Consider the following 21,213-nt stretch of genomic DNA (forward strand, 5'->3'; position numbering starts at 1 on the left):
TTAGAAAAATAATAGAAAATGTGCCCATTTATAAACTGGGAGTAATAGCATAGGAATTTTAGAATAGCCGTGCAACGTCCACAACGTCTGCGTAACTGTCTCGTATAACTCTCACCAGGTGGAAACACATGTAAGGAAGGCTAGCAGTTTGAGTAGGTGCAAGTCAGTATTAAAATTATAATAATTATTGTAAGTATAATTCGTTATAATCATTATATTATCTGTAACAGCTTTTGACTGTAATTGTTTTCATGAGCATAAAGCTTCATATTCGGCTTTTTTACATCTCCGGCGTTTATTATATAATATGGCTGTGTCTGAATAGTATAAGCTAAGCCTTATATTTTAACACGAGTTCGGCATTCTGCTGTCATTCTGTTCTTGAAATATGTAATAGAACTTAACGAAGTAGTTATAATTCTTGATACTTTGTAGCAATATAACAGTGTTACATTAGGTCCAATTTTATAACCGAAGGGGATGAATTTAGTTTATTGACGCGTTTACAGAGATTGTCCTACTTAGGCTTAATACCTAGTTCCGAAACTAAAGACTGAGAATTCTGGCTATTGTTTTACTTTAATCAGAAACATAAAAGAATAAGTACTTATGTAAAAGATTGTTTTTTGTTACTTTCATGTTCTGTAAAGATTTGTAAATGCATGTAATAAGGGCATGCGGTAATAAGTAAATGTAATTAATGGCATGCGGTCAAAACATTTATTCGGAATTTTTTAATGCTACTTAAAAATGCAAGCAGAAAGTGCAGTGTTATAGAATTATTTTAAAGCGTGAAAATACACAGTTGTTAATTGTGCACTCTTTAAATAGGAAGGTTATTTTCTGTGTATTGTCACAGAAAATATAAGGGTAATTGCAGTTTAATTTTGTATTTGAATGATGCTGTTACATAAATAAAAGATTTCTTTTCCAGCAACATAATGGAAGGTGAAGAAGATTACACTGCAGCCAATGCTGGAGCGTCAGCAACTTACCCAGTACAATGCTCATCACTTCGTAAAAATGGGTTTGTTATGTTAAAAGCTCGACCATGTAAAATCATGGAAATGAGTACTTCCAAGACAGGCAAACATGGTCATGCCAAGGTATTGTTTTTTTTTTTTTTTTTTTTTTCCTGTATGTGAAATTTTTCATTTGATATTGCAAGGAAATATTTGCTAATATATGACAGAAAGATTTCATATTAAATTGTTTTATCTCTAAGAAGGGGTAAAATTAGTTTTTAGGTATGTTATCATTAGGTAAGATATCTGCACTATCAGTTGTCATGTTTTCTGATAAAAATAAAATAGCTTAGAGTCAAATTTCAGTATTGTAGACTTTTTTGGTTAAAAATTGTTCATTATTTTACGAGGATAAAAAGGTCAGATTTTTTTAGATCACTTTCATTTGCTTAGTTTTAATGTGTGGCAAGACTGCTCAAAACATGTTTTTCCCAAATTTCATAATATTCTGTTTGTGGAGAAAAAATTTGTTTGAAATTTATTGACTTAAAAGCAAATACTGTTATATATAAGCTATATATAACAGTATTTGCTTTTAACTCGGTAAACATACTATTTTATATGTTTTAAGTTTCTTCAGGAGCTGAAATTTTGAAGTCTGCTAGAGGGAAAAAAATGCTGTCGATGTTAGACTCACTTAAATGGGCTGTGCTTGTTGAATATAGTCATATTCTAAGAAATCTACTGATTCTAAAGTTTATGGGCTGCATTTAGCTAATTTTTTTACTCTTTGAAATTGTTGTTCATTTTTTATAGGAATTTACATATCATTTTAAAGACTTAGGCAGATATTAGACTTTGTGACTTGGAACTTTTACTCCTATTTTGCTGCTAAATTTTATTATTGTTATTCAGGCTGTTCAAGAATTTAAAATCTTTACTTTCATTATCTTGATAATTTGCCTAATCCATGGAAAAATTTTGAAAGTGTAAAATGAAGTTTTGTCATGTAGAAGTGATAAAGAATTACATAATAGTTAAATTCATGCCTTCGACCTGAGGAAATACTTGATCCCAGTAACTGTAAGTTCTCTAATAATAATTTAAAAAGCGATTTTTGGTAATTCTTTTTAAATGTAAATAGATCGATGTGTACATGGACAAAGTCAAAGAAGTGCACTATGTCAAGTTTGTGCAATTTTGTTTAAGTGGAAATAGATCGATGTGTACATGGACACTGAGTTTGTGCAATTCATTGACTTCTTATTTTGGTTTTGTGTAGTGGGCATCTTGAAATTGTGCCTCCCTGGTGTTGATCTTAGAATAAAAACAAAGGGCGCCCAGTTGTAAACTTTTACTGACATTTTTTCTCTCGGGTAATAAACTTGCTGTTAAAATTTGCTTCTTCATAGCATTTCTGTACTTGTACTTGCTGAAGTAGGTGCATTGCCCGTGCTTTATGCAAACAGGCTTCATTTAGGAGACTGGTGGCAGGTTTTTTGGGTTTTCATCCGCAGAGAATCCGTTGGCGCCGTTGCATTTTTACTCGACAAGCTGATGAGCCGAGCCGTAAACGTGGTTTTTAGTGGACGTAACTTCAAGTTAGCAGACAATGGTAGTAAAAATTCACAGATAATAAGTATGTAGATGTAAAATTAACAGGTTAAACGTGATATACGAAAATAAATTTGTATTAAATTCAAGTTAGCACAGAAAACAATGTATTAAACATAACGGGAAGAAAAAATTCATTTAAAAAATAAAAATTAGTATTCTTATACTTACGTTTACATTATACTTATATGTATTTTCTCTAACTCGTATAGAATACTGGGTTTTCATCCGCAGAGAACCCGTTAGCGCCGTTGCACTTTTACTCGCCAAGCTCGCGGTTCATCGACGATGATCCGAGCCGTAAACGTGATATTTTGTTAACGTGATTTTTAGTGCATGTAAATTCAAGTTAGCAGACAAAACAATATATTAAGCATGTGGTAGTAAAAATTCACAGATAATAAGCATGTACATGTAAAACTAATCGGTTAAAAGTGATATATTCATTTAAAAATATAAATTAGTATTAATGTACTGAAATTAACCGGTTAAACGCGATAAACGAAAAAAAATTGTCTTAAATTCCAGTTAACACAGAAAACAATATATTCCTTACACCAGCAGTGGTTTGCTAATTTTGATAACCATGGTGATGCATCAAACTATTCTGTCATCTTAGATAATCAATAATATTTTTGATTTTAATTTAATCATCTATTTATCTATCACACCTGCCATCCTCTGAAAGGTTATTGTTAAAAAAGCATTAACATTATCTCGTTAAAATTTTACGCCATCAAAATTGATTTATTCTCATAATTTTAGATGACAATAACTAATAATAAAAATAAAAGCATTATTTATTTATTTAAAATGCACATGCACATTTTTGTGGCATACGGAAACAAATTATTTTAGAGGTTGGAAACCTCATGGTTCTTAAGAGCTGTTAATAATTAAGAACACAACATGAACAGCCTTGTTACAAATTAGCATTCACCCCTCCCGCCGTATTTTCTTCCTTTCATCCCCGAGGAGAACCGGCATCTATCTACGAAAATATTTCTATCTATTCATTGTTAAAAAATTCAGAAAAAATATTAATAAATAAGAGAAGAATAATATAAATCTGCAAATGCGAACAACAACAGTGATAATTCAACAAAATGAACGCAAGAGGAATGGTTGCTAACTTCGAACAAGCGAATAGGATAAATCTGCTGGGTTACCAGGTTTGAACTATTATTGCCAAAGTTGGCATTGTTTACATTTACCGGGTTCTCTGCGGAAGTGCTTCCAGAATACTAATATTTCAAGTGTCTTTTTTCATTATTAAGTACTTTGCCTGTTGATTGATGTATTTCGGTAAGAGCCCATGTAATAAATTAATGAATGCATGACCTTTAATATATCTATTTTACATACTTTTCAGTATTTTTTTTTTTTTTTTTTTTTAAGTTACTTGCATACAGCTTAAGGCATTTTACGTTGAAACAAATACCTGTCCTTTTTCATAATATATTTCACAATACAAATAACCTTCAACAGTAATCAAATTTTCTTTAGTAGCATTGTTGATAAAACTAGAACTTTATACATTTTAAAATTATTATAGGGCTTGGAAAACTCATGGTTCTGCATGCTTACAGATGTTAATAATTAAGAACATACAGTAAGACCCCGCTTAACGCGGGGGATACGTTCCATCAAAGTAGAGCGTAATGCGAAACAGCGCTAAACAAGGCTATCTTTACATGTAAATATTGGGGTTAGGGGAAGATGGCTAGGAAATTGGTTAGGTATTAAATTTAAAAAGTATGTTTTTTTAATAAAAATAAAACCAAACATTTATTTCTTAAAGCCCAAATTAATACCACATTATTATTTCTTGCAAAAATAAAAACAAAATATAAAAAACAAAACAAATATTCTTAAAAAAAAATTCTAAGTCTGTCATATTTAGTTAGCCTTCCGCGTTTTCAGTGTTCTGCCTTTTTGTGACAAAAGCATCTAATAATGTTTGCCTTTTTCGTTTGCGTTGTTCTCTTAAAAGTTCTTCATAAACGGATAGAGCATCTCTAACACCACGCCTTACTTTTGAGCTCCTGTCAAAATTCGGATCATTTTCAATGAATTGATCCATTATTTCAGTTATGGTAGACAAACTCCTTTTTACAAACGCCATCAAAAGTTCTCTTTGCTCTTCTTCTGAATCACTGCTGTCAACATTTTTGTTTTCTTCTTGTTCAGTTAATTCCTTGAGCTCATCATTAGAAAGACTAGCCGCTGCTTCTTGAATTATTTCTTCGACATCTTCCACATTTACCCCTTCAAAATATGTCTGTACAATACCGCACCAAACAAGAAATACAAGTATACTCTTTCGGATATGTATTTGAAACCTATCGCTGCATAATATTTCGGAGAATCCCCGTATGCTGCGAGCGATTTCGTGGAATCCCCGGGTTGAAATAAAACAGCGCTAAACGAAACAGCGTTAAGCGGGGTCTTGCTGTAACATGAACAGCTATGTTACAAATTAGCATTCACCCCTCCCGCCATATTTTCTTCCTTTGATCCCGAACTGACGAGCCGAGAACCGGAATCTTACAACGAAAACTTCTTTAATTATGCGAAAATATTTCTATCTATTCGTTGTTAAAAAATTCAGAAAAAATAATAATAAGAGAAGAATAATATAAATCTCCAAATGCAAACAACGACAACCTATGCACAATGAATATGATGTATTAGCTAGGTTACCAGGTTTGCATCATTATCGCCAAAGTTGGCAATGTTTACATTGAGGGGGTTCTCTGCGGAAGTGCTTCTGTTTTTTTTTTCCCCAAAAACCAAGTAGCCTGTGGTTTTTTAATTCAAATTGAAGTCGAAGAATTGCACACTGCCTTAAATTTGTCCTTGTACACATCAATCTATTTTCATTTTAAAAAAAAGTCAGGAAGTTAAAACTATCATGATAACCAGAAATGGGGTTTCATTGTCAAAATTTAGAAGAAAAATTATCGCTAATCAAATGGGCACCCAATTAGTTCTATACTAGACCCATATTTTTTTCGAAAATGAGCTTTCAGTTAACACCATGCAGTTTGGTGAATCTTTTGACCGTTTAAAAAACATATTCACAATATAGTGAGCATTATCAAATTCTTTAAAGATATTACGTTGTTTTAAAGTTTAAGTAAACGGTGCTATCTAATAGGGTTAATAAGAACTGTTAGTAGGAATGCATCATTAGCAACATGACATCAGCATTGAAACTGCATGGAAATATTAATATTTATTTTTTATAAAAAAAGTAGTTATAAATTTCTTGTTGAGCATGTACAATTTCCCCTGATGGTATGACATTGATGGGTGCATTGACCTTGATGGGTGACATAAATGCAATGTACTAATGTTAATGCCCTAAGTATCATCTCCATGGAATAGTGTTCCGAAAACTTGTGTAGACAATGATCTTCCAATTGTTTTGAAGGTAAAGTGCACAAAATATCAACAGATCACAGAAATGCGTGTACAAACTCTTCTTTATATACAATAAATACTATTCATTGAACAGGTGCACACAAAAAAAGATATTTTTATAATAACAGTATTTATAGAGTTTAAATACATTATAAATTAAATACAATTTAAATTTAAACGGGTCGTGAATTTAGAGATGTAACATTTGGAAAAATTAATTTTTTTATGTGATTGATGCAACATAAACTCTCAAAAAGTATGATTCAAGATGGTGACACGAGTGCCACGTTGGCGTTTATTTTAACATTTTGCCTTGCCACTCGCATTCTTTCAACTGTTAGCCTACGACATCTAATGTTTGGATGTACAAAATTGTATCTATTCAGCTGAGTGAGTCATAGTGGCTGCAAGAAAACCTTTTGGGTGTCCAAAAACCCCTGTAGAAGAGAAACATGTCCAACATTACTCTTTCTTCTCATAAAAGCACTTTTATCAGCTTTTACTATTTTAGTTTTAACTTCAGGTCTGCATAATAATATGTGAGCTCAAGTGTCCCACATATTATTGTTCCAGTTGAAGGCTGTATTGTGGTTCATTTTTAATTGCACATTGCGAAACTTAACTGAGATGACACCAACGGTATATAAATTTAAGAGCTGTAAGGAAATTTAGACACAATCCTTCAAAATAGGTGTTAGATGCAACATCTGTTTTTTCCTCTGCAATATCTAAGGTTGCAGTCTTATTTGTTTTTAGTCAAATTATGTTTCGTGCAGTTCTAAAAAAAAAGCTGCAGGTCATAACACGTAAATATTTGGCTAAATTTAACTTATAAAACTGAGAAGACTTTGTAGATCACATTGTTGCTATTTTCAGCATACTATAGATTTTAGCAGTGTATTTTTCATAGGGAGGTATAACAGAAAAGTAGTCTTTAATGAGTCCAGGTAGTAATGAATAATTCAAATAAATCTTCATTTATTTCTTTTAAATGGCTTAGTTAGCAATGGCCACTTTATCCATATTAATTATTTGCCTTCTATTCAAATTTTGCTCTTTATTTTTCTTAGATAGTACTTAAAAAATTGCTTTTCAAATTAAACCACAGGAAGCTTCTGCCCAACTGATGTATTTGTCCTAATAGATACAATTTTTTCTTTTCCTGAATATAAAGTATCAATTAGATCCTTGAATAGTTTTTACTTGAACACAATAGTTTTTCATGCCAACAATAAATTAATTTTAAAGCTAATTATATTTGTTATGCAGCTTCATTCAAACTAAATTTTTATACGCATTCTAACTTTTCCGACATGCACATATGTAATGTTAAGAAGTACATTCTTCGGTGAAATAAAGTTAAGCAATATATTTTACTTGATTCTAACTGTTGACACTAGAAATCCCTGTTCTGTCGTTCATTTCTCTTAAATTGTCTTAACAGGCTAACGTATAGTAGCAGTATGACGAGATGAGGTAGGGATGCAGCCTGACATTCTGGCAGACTTGACGTCGCCCTGTGCCTTTTTGCAGGCTGTACCAGAGCAAGCTAGAAATAATACCTCCAACAAAACAGATATGAAGAACATAATCAAAAAACAAAATTAAAATCCCTACTACAAGCTTATCACTATTAATCTCCAACATTTTTCCTGGCAAATTTTTTCAATCTTTTAAAATAATTTAAAATATCATATATATTAAAAACATTTTTCTTAGTCATTCCTGATATTGGTGAAATATTTACCTGTTTCTGCATAATGCTTCACAGTTCCCTGATCTTTACAGATATCACAGAGGTCAGACTCTTGTAATTTAAGGGGTTGTTGGAACCCCAAAATCTCCAAAAAAATTGTGATTTCGAATTTTTGCATTTTCAAATTCTCTTCACTTTTTTATCTTTCTAAAAATACCATTCTTTAATCTCTATGAAAGTTAGAACTGTAAAGAAATCTAGTTTTAATTTGTCATCTGCTTTGATCAATGAGGATTTTTTACATAAAAACGCGTTTTTCTCCAAACGTGATTTTTGTATACTCGATGTACCTTTTCTCAGGAACTACTGCACGCAGGTATCTAAACTTTTTATGGCTTATTTATTAGGTTCCCTAATGTTTACTGAAATGAGCTTTTTGTAATAAACTTAGAAGAAAATTTTTTTTATTTTTTGTGTGAGAAAAGTGCTAAATTTTAATATGCCTAACAAAATATTCTGTAATTTACTCTAAAATTCAAAATTTTTCAAAAGCTCATTTCAGTATAATCAGATAGGTATACTTTAACTACAGAAAAATTTCAAGCTTGTATTTACAGCGGATTTTGACAAAAGATACATCGAAAATGACCAATTAAACATTGTCGGTATAGGGGTTTCTGATACCCTTTAAACCTTTTAAAATAGAAAGGAAAATGGTCATGACCTGTAATGATTTGGTTAACGTTAGTGTCTGAATAACATAAACCTTTTTTAAGTTTACCTAATTTCATATAACCTCTATTTTGATTAAAACTTTCCCACTACTCCCTCCATTCATCATAAATATAATTTTTCATAATAGTAACAGCTTTTCTTGTTGATCTCTGTACATAAGTATCACGAGCATTAACTTCGGTAATTGCCTTCTTGGCCGTCCACTAACTCATTTCCAAAATGTAATATGGCAAGATATTTTATTATTGGGTGTCTCCTCCACCTCTTATTGTTTGGACTTCCACCACCGAATGCATTTCTCGTTAGTTTGAAATTCTCTAACCACAGCCCGATTCCAATTTCTATTCCTTTCTTTACTACTGTAGCTAAAAAGCGGCTTCATAATTTTTTCTTTGAATAGGAGCCAAAATGATAATATTTAAAAAAATTAAACAAGCATGAATGGTAAAATAAACAGTAAGCAAGCCACAAAGCAGTAAAGCACATGTAAGAATGCCGAAATAGAAGTTCTTGTGGCCATCAGAAAATACAGACAAAACGGCGGAGTTCAGCAGAAAGTACATGCATTATAGTGGCTTTACGCTGAGCATACCTTACCATAATTAGGGGAGTTTATATGCGTGTTTGAACTTGTTATACTGCCTTAGCACAACCTGAATGCTCGTGTCGGGCTAAAATGTCAGTGAATTCATTAACCTTTTTATACATCTGCATAATTCACGAATGAAATTAGCAAAGTTCCAAAGACGAAAGGTAAAACTTCAGATATGCCGCAGACCTAAATTTTCAACTTTTAAACACAGCTTATCTATCCAGAATTACAGTTATATATTAAATTAAGTTGAGCTTCTGCATTGATACAATGTGTATATGTTATGGAAGCCGTGTCAGGCTTGTGTATTGCTTGCTTAAGCTGTAAACACATGTCTTGATTTTGTGTTTTCAATAAAAGTTTTCATGATACATGTACTTGTCGTTTCACTTTTGAAAGGGCAAAATATTCTTCAAAATTATAAAACTTCGTATATCACTTTAGAGCAGGAAATGCAGAAATTGACTGTCGTCGCAAGGATTTGAACCCTTAATTCATTGTTGCAAATCGAAGCTGATTTGCAGCAAGGAAGGTGAAGATTCTCTTTAATTTTGGTGAACTCAACAAACTAATAATGATAGTTAATTTTATTAATAACTCCATGGCAGTGTCTGGACTTAACAAGGGTATGCAGTAAGGAAGGTGAAACTCTTTAATTTTATGATTTAATAATGATTATTTTATTAATAACTCTTGGCAGTATCTGGACAAAAGGATTTATGTGTTATTCAGCCAATTCTCTTCAATCCCGTTGAATGCTCAATATTGCAAATCATATAGCAGTGCAGTTCAGTAATACTTATAGCCTTCTTGAAAGGTTAGCATGGACAAACCTTAGCTTTCAAAAGTTCTGGGAAGCATTTCTGCACCATGAACAGCTTCGAAATCATTGATAAAGGTTGTAGTTTTATTTTCACTAGAATCTTTATTTCTGCTTAGGGAAAACTTGGTATGATAGTGCATACCAAGTTTTGGACATAAATTTGAAGAGTTTGCTAATGGATGGTTGTCATCATTTGTTGATAAAATTCTAAAGCCGCTAAAGAGGAACATGGTCAGAAGCTGATCCCAGATGAACTGATGGATCTCTATTGTAAACAACGGTAGTTATGTAACAGATCTCATGTGAGAAGAGGAATGTACAGGGTGGTTTTTTTTTAGTGACAGTGTTTGGAGCGCCCTGTAGCATGATCTAATAGCCGAAATGGCACCAAACTTGGTATTTAGATTAATCAAGACATACAATCATACAGTTAAATTATTAATGTTTACTTACTACATTAACTTCTTCGGCGAGGAATTGGATAACATTCAATGTGAGCACTGTGCATTCTGTGCACAACGTTCTCCACAGCCGAATGTCATGTCACGAGGAATATTTCACACTATCTTTGTTGTGTGGTACTTTAGAATAGACAAGTTTGATATTCCACCAACATAAACTTGAAATTTCAAATAACCCCCGAGCCAAAAATTGCATGGCGAGAGGTCAGGGGAACGAGGCGGCCATGCAACTATAAAACTGCGACTTATGATTCTATCATCAGTGAAGTTTTGGCACAACAGCTGCTTTACCTTATTACTAATGTGTGGTGGAGCACCATCCTGCATAAGGATTGTGTGTTGGAGACGGTTTCTTTGGTGAAGTTTTTGCAGCATTTTGTGGTACCTTTCTGCATTTATGTTGCACGTTTGGGATCCTATCGAAGTGATGATCTCAAAAAAGAATGGCCCGATTACGAATTCGGCTTTGAAACCACACCAAACAGTGACTTTTGGGGAATTTAATGGGATTTTGTGCATGGTTTGTGGCTGCTCGGAAACCCAAATTTTTTTTGTTTGTTTACGGACCCATTGAGATAAAAATGGCAATCATCTCCCCACAGAGTGTGCCATGAGAAAGCATCATCAATTTCTACCCTGGCAAGAAACGATAGAGCGAATGTCACTCGCTTATCATAATCACTTGGTTTCAGTTCGTGCAAGCAGCTGATTTTATAGGGGTAAAAACCAATAACGCGCCGCCAAACTCTCCATACCGTGGAATAATTCATGTCCAATTGTCGAGCCAAACCCTGGGCGCTGCTACTACCAGTAATGGTTCCCTGCGATCCTTCGACAATTGCAGTTGCCACATCAGTTATTACATATTCTGATACTGGTTTATGTCCTCTCCCAGTGCGAATGGTCAGTGATCATGTTTCCTCAAACTTCTTAATCATTTTCTTAAGACTGTTCAGCAATAAAGGCCCCTTTCGTAATTTTTTCATTTCTCGAAATTCCCGAAGAGCTGCAAATGCATTACATTGATTCATGTAATACAGCTTCACCAGTAGCGCACATTCCGGTAACGTGAGAGGCATGTCCACGGGAGCTCGTTTACTTCACCTGAGATTATTTGTCGAAGCTGTCTACTACTTTCTTTTATAGCCCCTATTACTGGCGTTGTCATCGCACAACATTTGCAATTTTTTTTTATACCCATGTTTTATGCTAATTCTCGTTATTGTAAGCTACAGCAGCGCCACAAAATGCCCTAGGGGCCATTTTTGGAACTAAAATTTTTTTTCACTGAATCCTGAGTCTAAATACCACGTTTGGTGCCATTTCGGCTATTATATCACGCTCCAAACACTGTCACTTTAAAAAAGATCACCTTGTACTAAAAGAGTGCAGAATTTCATAGAAAAACAACAACTGTTGGATTGGACATTGTTCTTGTTATGTTGCATAAAAAAAAAGGATTTCATTGATCCATCATAATAAATGTGTTTAGTTTTGGAACGAATCTTGTTAAGTTTCTGATAATTCTTGTTGGGGAAATTGCTAGGAAATACAAATGCATTTGATTGTAACACATCGTTCAATAAGTCCTGGGACTAAGCGACAGATGGTGTCGTAATATCAACTTGACTTCGTTCTTCGATTTCAAGCTCGGTCGCACGAATACAAATGAAGCAGTCACTCCCGAAAATATGAAACAAGTGTTGAAAATTGTGATAAATGACCGCAGAGTGAAAGTTCGTGAGATTACGGAGATCGTAAACATATCAACTGGAAGTGCGTGTCTGATTTTACATGAAAAGTTGGGCAGGAAAAAAGTGTTTTCCAAATGGGTGCCGCGTGTGTTCACTATGGAACAAAAGCAATGAGTCGACGATTCACAGAGCTGTTGCCACTGTTTACTCTCAATAAACATGATTTCTTGCGTCGGTATGTGCCAATGGACGAAACGTGGAACCATTATTTCACTCTGGAGTCAAAGCGGCAGTTGGCAAAGTCATGGCATCGATGTTTTCGGATGCGCGAGGTATAAATTGACTACCTTGAAAAGGGAAAATCTATCAATATCGCCTATTACAGTAAGTTACTGTGGCATCTGAAGAACGAAATCGTAAAAAAAGACCGCACATGAAGATCATCTTACATCAAGTCAATGCAAACATTGGTTACATTGAACAAGTTGGACTTCACTCTGCTTTCCCACCCACCATACTTCCAGATCTAGCCTCTAGCAACTACTGACTGTTTGCTGATCTGAAAAAGATGCTCCAGGGAAAAAGATTTGGCTCGAATGAGAAAGTCATCACTGCCACTGAAGCTTATTTTGTGGACAAGGACAAATAGTTTTAAAAGCATGGTATAGAAAAGCGTTGAAGTGATTGCATATCTCTTATGTTGGTGAATAAACGTGAATTTTGTGAAATGAATGTTGTTTTCTTAGTCTTGGGACTTATTGAACGATGTGTTAGGTTATAAAAACGGAGGTACTGCTGTATCTATCAGTGCATAATAAAAGTAAAGTTGATAGAATGAATCTTTATATCATTATGACTAAAATGGGAATTAAAAATTGTTTAAAAATACAACTGTACTTTAACTTTGTTAAAAAATTTAATTAACAGGGTGTATTAAACAATGGGTGAAAATACTATCCATCTCTTGTTTTATCAGACTTGAGTTAATAGAATCATCATGTATTTTTATATTAATCTATTCTCTTATCCTTTCTCGATTTTTAAAATTTATTCTGTTAGCTTTCATGTTCATAAATTATTTTAATTGAAACTAAGATATATAACAGGTATAAAATTTTCTTTTAACATATATGTGCTTATGTATTAATGTTACCATAGTCAAAATGATCAGATTTTCATATTCTACCAAACTCTGGCAACCATGCACATAACACATTCCACTTCTTACGCTTACTTTTTAATGTATCACATAATCCTTATTTAATAAATTTTATATTTAAAGGTACTAAAGTGTGTTTTCTTTGTATATGTTAATGTATACCGACTTGCAATAAGCATCAGTAATTTTGGAATCTTTCGTAGAAAAGGCATAAAAATTACCAACTTGTGCATAAGTAACTTATCTTTTTATCTGTAAAAAAATTGCGCAAAGGTTGTTGCGTTAATACTTAAGTACAGTACAAAGTCCGTAATCCGGACATCCATTATCCGGAATGATCTATAATCCGGACCTCAAAGCCACTAACTTACGCATGCGCGCTTCCGGTAGTGAAGAAAGTGTCAGAGAGGTTATTGAAAACGAAAAAATTTCGATTGACAAGTTAGTCAGTATTCTCGACACAGCAATTACAGGATTTGAACAGTGGAACTTAGTAACTGAACAATAAATTATGTCTGTTTATAGAAGAGAGAATTAAAGAGAAACTATTAGCACAAAAAAACGAAGCAACTAAACTTACATTGAAAGAAATGTGTAATAAATTAAACAAATAAATATTAAGCTTTTTTTTTTTTTTTTTTTTTTTTTGTAAATTTTGATACCCTTTAGATCACAATTCCTCTTTATTTCATAAATTACGGTTTCATATTTTTAATTATATAATTTCTGCATGCCATCTTACCAGATTTAAATTGATCTATAATCCGGAATCTCCGAAGTCCAGATTACGGATTTTGTACTGTACAACATAGAAAATGCATTATGTATGTAAATAAATATTTAGTTAAGGGAAAAATTATTTCTCGAAAAATGTTACTTCATTTAAAATTAATTGTATTTCATTGAACCATAATTTTTATTTTAGGTGCATCTTGTAGGACTTGATATTTTTACTAATAAGAAATATGAAGATTTATGTCCCTCTACACATAATATAGATGTACCAAATGTTAATCGTTGTGATTTTCAAGTAAGTTCCAAACTTATTGTTCCTTATGTTTTCTATTTTAGATGATTAAATTGAAGTTTTTGCACAATTTTTCATTATAGAATTAAACTTTTTTAGTAAATTTCTCATACAATTTTAATACCTGAGAACGATGATTATTAATCCAGTTTAGGATGGGGACTTTTCTGCTCTATGTCATATCCAAATCACTATTTGTTAGTATAAGTAATATTAAAAAGTTACGTTATTTGAAAAGAATTTTGTTAGTTAATCGCTCAAATGTAAAGGAAAAAACAGCGGTATTAACCACAAGCTAACTTTGGGACAGGAAATTTTTAGGCAATTTCTCTTCAAATGGGTCATGCATATTTTCATTTTAAGTTTATTTTTTACTACACAACCTCATTGAGGTAGGATTCAAGTGATGGCAAGATGTTTCTAATTAATTTACCATTCTGTTTTCTATATTCAGTGTATGCAAGCCTCTTTCAGGAACAGTGAACTTGTATTTGTGGTTCACTTGGCAGTGAATGTAACCAGATTGTTTCAGTTCTTCTGTTATATACTCCTTCCAGTAGTCTGAAAAGTGGTGGTAGGTTTTTTTGGGGGGGGGCTAAAGTGCAGAATCGCCCACTTCTTTGTTTGGCACTTTTTGGAAGAGTAAGAATTGGATTTTTGTCAATTTTCTTTGACTTTTTAAGTGAAAATAAGTTGAAGTGTACATGGATAAAGTCAAAGGAGTGCATAATGCCATTTTTGTGCAAATCTGGGATGTTTTTTTAAGTGAAAATAGGTTGATGTACACATGGATACCGAGTTAGTGCAATTTTTAAAAACATGCTAAGCAGTGGGCGATTCTGCACTTCCCCTTATTTTTGTTCATTAATATCGTAGCATTATGATTGGGGACTATGACAAGAAATGTTTTTTATTTCGGGACAAGCACCCTCAAAAACCATTAGACAGGGAGACAGGAGTATTATGTGCGATTTTACAAGAAAAGTTGGGCATGAAAAATGTGGTTTTCCAAAGCAGTGCCACGTGTGCTCACAATGGAACAAAGGCAACAACGATTCACAGAGCTGTTTGTCACCATTTACTCGCAATAAACAGGATTTCTTGTGTCGGTATGTGACAGTAGTCGAAATGTGGATCCATTATTTCACTCCAGAGTTGAAGCGGCAGTCAGCCGAGTGGCGTGCAGCTGGTGAAAGCCGTCCGAAGTGTCCAAAAACGCAACAATCAGCTGGCAAAGTTATGGCATCAATTTTTGGGAAGCGCAAGGTATAATTTACGTTGACTAGCGCTTATTACAGTGAGTTACTGTGGCATATAAAGAATGAAATTGTAAAAAAAGACTCCCGTGCAAACACTGGTTGCATTGAAAGGGTTGAGCTTCACTCTGCTTCCCCACCCACCATACTTCTCAGATCTAGCTCCTAGTGACTATTGGCTGCTTGCTGATCTGAAGAAGATGCTCCAGGGGAAAAGATTTGGCTCGAATGAGAAATTCATCGCTGCCACTGAAGCTTATTTTGTGGACAAGGACAAATAGTTTTACAAGCATGGTATAGAAAAGCGTTGAAATGATTGCAAAGCTCTTGATGATGATTATGTTGATGAATAAACATTAATTTTGTGAAGTGGATGTTGTTTTCTTAGTTAGTCGGTGGACTTGAACGGTGTGTTACATGCTTAGTGAATGGATTTAATGACTTAATTGATAATTTTTGTTACACATGATTTTTTTCTGTTGTGTATTAATAGTTTTTATATTTTAGCTCATTGACATTAGTGATGATGGCTTTGTGACTTTAATGAATGACAAAGGAGAAACCCGTGATGATCTCAGAATCCCAGAGGGAGAATTGGGACAAAAGATAAAAGACGAATTTGGTAAAGAAGATATCACAGTGATAGTAAGCAAATTCTTATTTTATAGCTTTTAGTATTTTATGCCATTTTGGGTGTATTATATATGTATATATTCTAACCATCAGTTAAAATCCGTTAACATTTTACATTCAAATTACTAAATTAAAAATGAATGAATTTTTATATTGAATGTTAAACATGACTTAACAGAAATTAAACTTTGTAATACAAAATTTTAAAAATGCATTTAATAATAAATACGCTTCAGCCTCTTAAATATTTTAGTCTTTATAATAAATATATAATGTAATCTATATAACAAAGAACTTCCATTTAAAATTAGTGCCTAATGAAAGTTTTTTTTCCTTCATTATCTTTAGCTGGGAAAAGTGCATTTTGTTACCAATTTTAGCATTCGAATATAGTGGCACCTCGAAAGTTTTGTTTGGAATATGACTCAAATTCAATTCAATGAATCACAACTGCATGGATTACCTTTGTGTACCTCTTTCGAGACAGTGCTATGAAACAAAAGGCTCATGATTATCAATCTGCATGACTGTTTGGTACATAACTTATCTATAGCTGAATTTTCACATAATTCACTTAAGAAACTTCTAAGAGTTAATGTAGAGTCGAGCAGTTAAGAAAATGGTTAAGATTGCATCACCATGGAGGTGAAAAAAAAGAGATTGTTAAAAAATATGAAGATGACATGTTTTTGTCATGTACCGTATGCTGAGAAAGACCATATCTATGATTGTGAAAAACAAACTATTAAGTGGGCTAATGCTGCAAAGAGGAGGGAATTAATTCACAAAGCTCAGACATATTAGAGCCTTTTTGTTGTTGCTAACAGAAAAATATTTATGTTCGGTATTTCATTCATACACAGTATTTTTATTTTTGTATCAAACAATGTTTTAACAGTAAGATTTTTTACGAGAATGAAATATATATTTTTCTTTTCTGGGAAAAGTTTGTTTTGTATATATATACAGTTTAGTTATGAGTTCAAGGATCTGAAATAGATTAATTATGTATTCTAAGGTATACCACTGCATTTTACTAATACATTTATTTCTTCTACAAAATAATTAAATATGAATTTGTGAAACCTGCAGCATAAAGTAATATAACTATTTGATTTTTATTTATTATTTTGACTAATATTTACTGCCATCTTATTTGTATTTAATTTCCTGTGTTAAGCTTAATTTAATTTTAAAAAATTGCTCCTTGCTGTGAGGGTGTCGATTTTAAAAATTATTCAAATCATGAGTTTAATTAGCTGATTAAAAAATTCATTAATAAAAATTACATATTTTTTTTAATAATGGGAAATGAAATAAAGCTTAATGTAATTTGCAATGTTTTTAAATGGATTTTATGTACTAAATACTAAAGAATATAAATGCTCAAACCATGTTAAAATGCGAGGAAGTGTGTTCTGCTTCCATGTCAGTCTAGTCTGATATCTGATGTTGGGTGCACTATTCATAGTTCAGACTATGTGGTGCATGATCTAAGTAAATTGTTAAAAACTGCAGCTTCTTGAAAACCTAAACAGATTACTAAATAGTTTTTATTTGTTTGTTACAAATGCATTTTTTTATTCTTTATATAATCTAGAAGTGCCTTTACTGGTGCATTATTAAATATACATATAAATAATAGAGACATGCAATAATTTTTCACTTAATCAAACAGTATGTATGATGTTAAATGACTAAACACTTTTCTGAAAATTAGAATGTAACTCATTTTTATTTAAACTTTTAAGTGGTGGCTCTTCAAATTTATTAAAGTTTGATGTGTGAATGTTAGATTTGAGATTACTGATTTTAAGAGGTACAACAAAAATAATATTTGTGCAATGTGTTACACACGAGAAAACAGGAAAAGTTTTATAGGTATATATTTCTACTAAAAAGTTATCTTGAATAGCAAGACAAAATGATGAATTTAGATTTAGCATATTAAGCATTTAAAAAATGCAATTAAATCTGCACTTCTTTAGCAGTTTCATAAACTAAACTAGAAAAGGAGATGAAGTCACCAGAATCTTTGGCTTTATAATAAAGGCATTCAAAATCTAATGCATTCATGTGTTTTTGAAATTGAATACGTTTTCTGTAAAAAAAAAAAAAGTATAATTAAATATCATCTGGAAACAACATAAGTGATGGAATTTTCCCCCTTAAGAACAAGAAAGCAGAATGATGCATGCTTTTGCAAGAGACTTTTTAGGCAGTTTTCGGGGGGGGGGGAGAAGTATTCACTAGTGTTTTGTTAAAATAAAACAGATAACCGATTTTTTAATAAATTTGGATCATTTCAAATTGATGGATGCAGTTGTCTGCGTATCACGGTTAAATGATGTCTTTTCTGTATTTTTAAATGGATTTTTATCCACCTGATTAGACATTTCAATTGTTTGTGACTTGTCATCATGTAATTCTGTTAAGAATTTCTCTGGAATAAAGAAATTAATTTAAAATGTTGTCCATTATGTGTTGGGTTTTTAGTAATTAGGGCATAAGGAGCGTATTTAACTTACAATAGCATTGCCGTGGTCAAAAGAATGGCAACTATAGCACAGTTAACCGGCTTGCAATACTGTACTGCAATAATTAAAACAAACTTATATATTTGCAAGTCTGTTAATTTTATTTGCTAAATACTTTCTTTCTTCTCACTATCAGTACGGAGACTACAATTATGTCCCCAGATATACTTGAGATTCTCTCTCTGTAGCTACTTTTGGAATGATTTATGAAGACTGTCAATTGCAGAACTGATATGAAAATAAGTTTATTAAAACAGTACCTTGTTTTTTATTTCGTTCATGTGATCTTTTAAGAGGGTAGCATAAACACTTCATTTTTATTAAAGAAATTGTATACAGAAAATGTTTATGAATTAATATAGGCAAATTGCAGAAAAGGAATTATTATGTACACGGATATTTATGCAATGTAAACCACACACTGCTGCTTACATTTATTGTCTTTATGTGCTATTTGTATTAAAATAATATTACTGTGATGAACCTTGGCAAACACTTGCCATCTTTCATTCTGGAAGACTAATTTTGTAATTTTTTATACCTTTTTTTTTTTTTGTGTGTGTGTGCATTTTTGACATTTTACATTTTCCCCCCCTTTTAGGTTACAGTACTTTCAGCTGTTGGTGAAGAAGCTATTGTTGCTTGCAAGAATGCCAGTTAAATGAAAAATAAATATGAAAATTGTTACTGGGGAGCATTTTTTTCCTATCTTGCTTCTGTGTTTAAAACAAAAAATAAAGCATTCCCTTCAATTCTCACAATGCTTCAGTTCAGAAATTTATAGAATTATATGATGAAAATTTTGGGAATAGTGTTCTAGGAAACAGCTTTAACATTTAATTCAAAATATATATATAACAACATAAATTTAAAATTCAAACTGCTGACATACAACTGATATTTTTTAAGAAAATTGCTTGGACATTTAGTGTTAATGGCACTTTGTCACAATTTCATGTTTCTAAGTGTATGTTCAACTAAATGTTACTACATGAAAGCCTTGTAATGCGTGCAGGAATTTTTGAAATTCTCTCAATTTAAAACTGATCTAATTCATGTATGTGTAAAAATACCATTCTGGGTGCTAAATTTTATTTTAATGTAATTGAAGGAGCTGTTTGTTATATGGTTAATTGACAGCAAATTTTTCACAAATGTGTTCTTCAGTAATAAATAATTTGAATTGTGTTTTGTACTTTTGTTACATTTTCCCCCCATCTGTGCAATAGAACTTCTGTAGCAGCTGAATTAATGTTTGTAATTATAGCTAATTTATTTCTAAAGCAACTGTTGCTTTCCTGCCCCCTGTGTAACATTCAGTCTGCAACTCAGTCAGTTGTCAGTTTTTTCCCCCAAAATTTGTTTTTAATTTGGAAATTGATATATTTTTTCCCTACTGACTGAGCTGTACTGTACACTGTTTTATAATCTAGAAGTGAGTTTGAAGCATATACGAAATTGCTGTATTTCAAAACATTCATATGCAGATATAGTCTGCTGGAAGCAAACTTCAGAACTATTTTTTATACATTTTAAATTTTGGTCCATAGTTTCATATTCGTTTAAAATTTTTAGGTCTAAGGTAAAGAAACCTGTGTTAGTAAAAATACTATTTTAAATAAGATAATGCTGGAATATATTTGCTATATTTCCTTCTCTGCAAAATAAATTCTTTTGCATGTTTTTTAAAAATTGAGCAAATTTTTTTATCAGCACTTTGCATTGTTTCATTATTTCATATTTTAGTTAAGTTCTTAGTTTGCTTTTTCAGCAATTTCTAATGTACGGGTTTTTTTTATCAAATTTCAGTTAAAATGTGGTATTGCAATCAGAAATGTATTTTTATCTGTCATATAAACTTTTGTTTAAGGAAGTTAAGGTTGATGTTTTTTAAAGCAATCATTGTAATAGTGGAGTTTAAGTTTGATTAATAAAATGTCCTTTTTTAAAGGTTTGATATTACTTCTGATAGCTTGAGGAGCTTCTGATATACTTCTACATTTAATATTTATTATAACTGAAAAATGAACTACATTTTTATAATTATAATTCAGATATTTTCAGTACATCTATGAATAATGAGCAATAACTAGGTGCATATATTTGATTTAGAATGAAGTTACTAATTAAAAAATTAATTTCGGTGTAACCAAGAATTCTAGCGTAAAATTTGACATTTTGTGTTACAGAATTTGTCTGCATAATTCTGCCAGCTAAGTTACTTAATATAAAATACAGCATTTCCTTACGTATCCAGATTGTGATCCTTGTAGTCTGATTTAAAGATTTCAAAACAGATTTGAACTAAGCAAATAAAAACTTCTAAAAAATAAGTACACAATTATTTTTTAATAAATCTTTTTTTTTTTTTCCCTTCCTTTATCTAGTCAAATTTGTTTTTGAGTGTTTAATTTTAATGCAACTGTGCAATGAAATAAATATCTGATAAAAGTGCCTCTAACTGCCAGAGCTCTTAAGATGAAACATGTGAAAGGTGCTGCTCTGATTGCAATTCATTGTTATCAGAACTGCAGTCCTTGAAATTTTAAGCTATTTGGCTTGAGTTAATAGTGGATGTTTGTGGGCTGTACCATG

The 21,213-nt window shown here is 32.1% G+C and overlaps 1 protein-coding gene across 1 annotated transcript; it reads left to right on the forward strand.

The window, feature by feature from the left end:
• The first annotated feature begins 34 nt into the window (after nucleotides 1-34).
• eEF5 (eukaryotic translation elongation factor 5) lies at nucleotides 35-19,806 on the forward strand. Its single transcript, XM_035374509.2, has 5 exons — nucleotides 35-189; nucleotides 935-1,106; nucleotides 14,091-14,195; nucleotides 15,956-16,093; nucleotides 19,220-19,806. The coding sequence occupies exons 2-5, from the start codon at nucleotides 942-944 to the stop codon at nucleotides 19,277-19,279; spliced, it is 468 nt and encodes a 155-aa protein (XP_035230400.1). The 5' UTR covers nucleotides 35-189; nucleotides 935-941; the 3' UTR covers nucleotides 19,280-19,806.
• The last annotated feature ends 1,407 nt before the right edge of the window (nucleotides 19,807-21,213 follow it).

The sequence above is a fragment of the Stegodyphus dumicola genome, chromosome 7 (genome assembly GCF_044657685.1).
Source record: "Stegodyphus dumicola isolate Sdum_Otavi_A_Nest chromosome 7, ASM4465768v1".
Lineage (NCBI taxonomy): Eukaryota > Metazoa > Arthropoda > Arachnida > Araneae > Eresidae > Stegodyphus > Stegodyphus dumicola.

Excerpts from the sequence above, each read along its gene's own strand:
- eEF5 (XM_035374509.2), top strand. The coding sequence starts at position 942 with ATGGAAGGTGAAGAAGATTACACTGCAGCCAATGCTGGAGCGTCAGCA. Across the intron at positions 1,107-14,090 it reads GCAAACATGGTCATGCCAAG|GTGCATCTTGTAGGACTTGA; the intron begins GTATTGTTTTTT and ends TTTTTATTTTAG. Across the intron at positions 16,094-19,219 it reads AAGAAGATATCACAGTGATA|GTTACAGTACTTTCAGCTGT; the intron begins GTAAGCAAATTC and ends CCCCCCTTTTAG.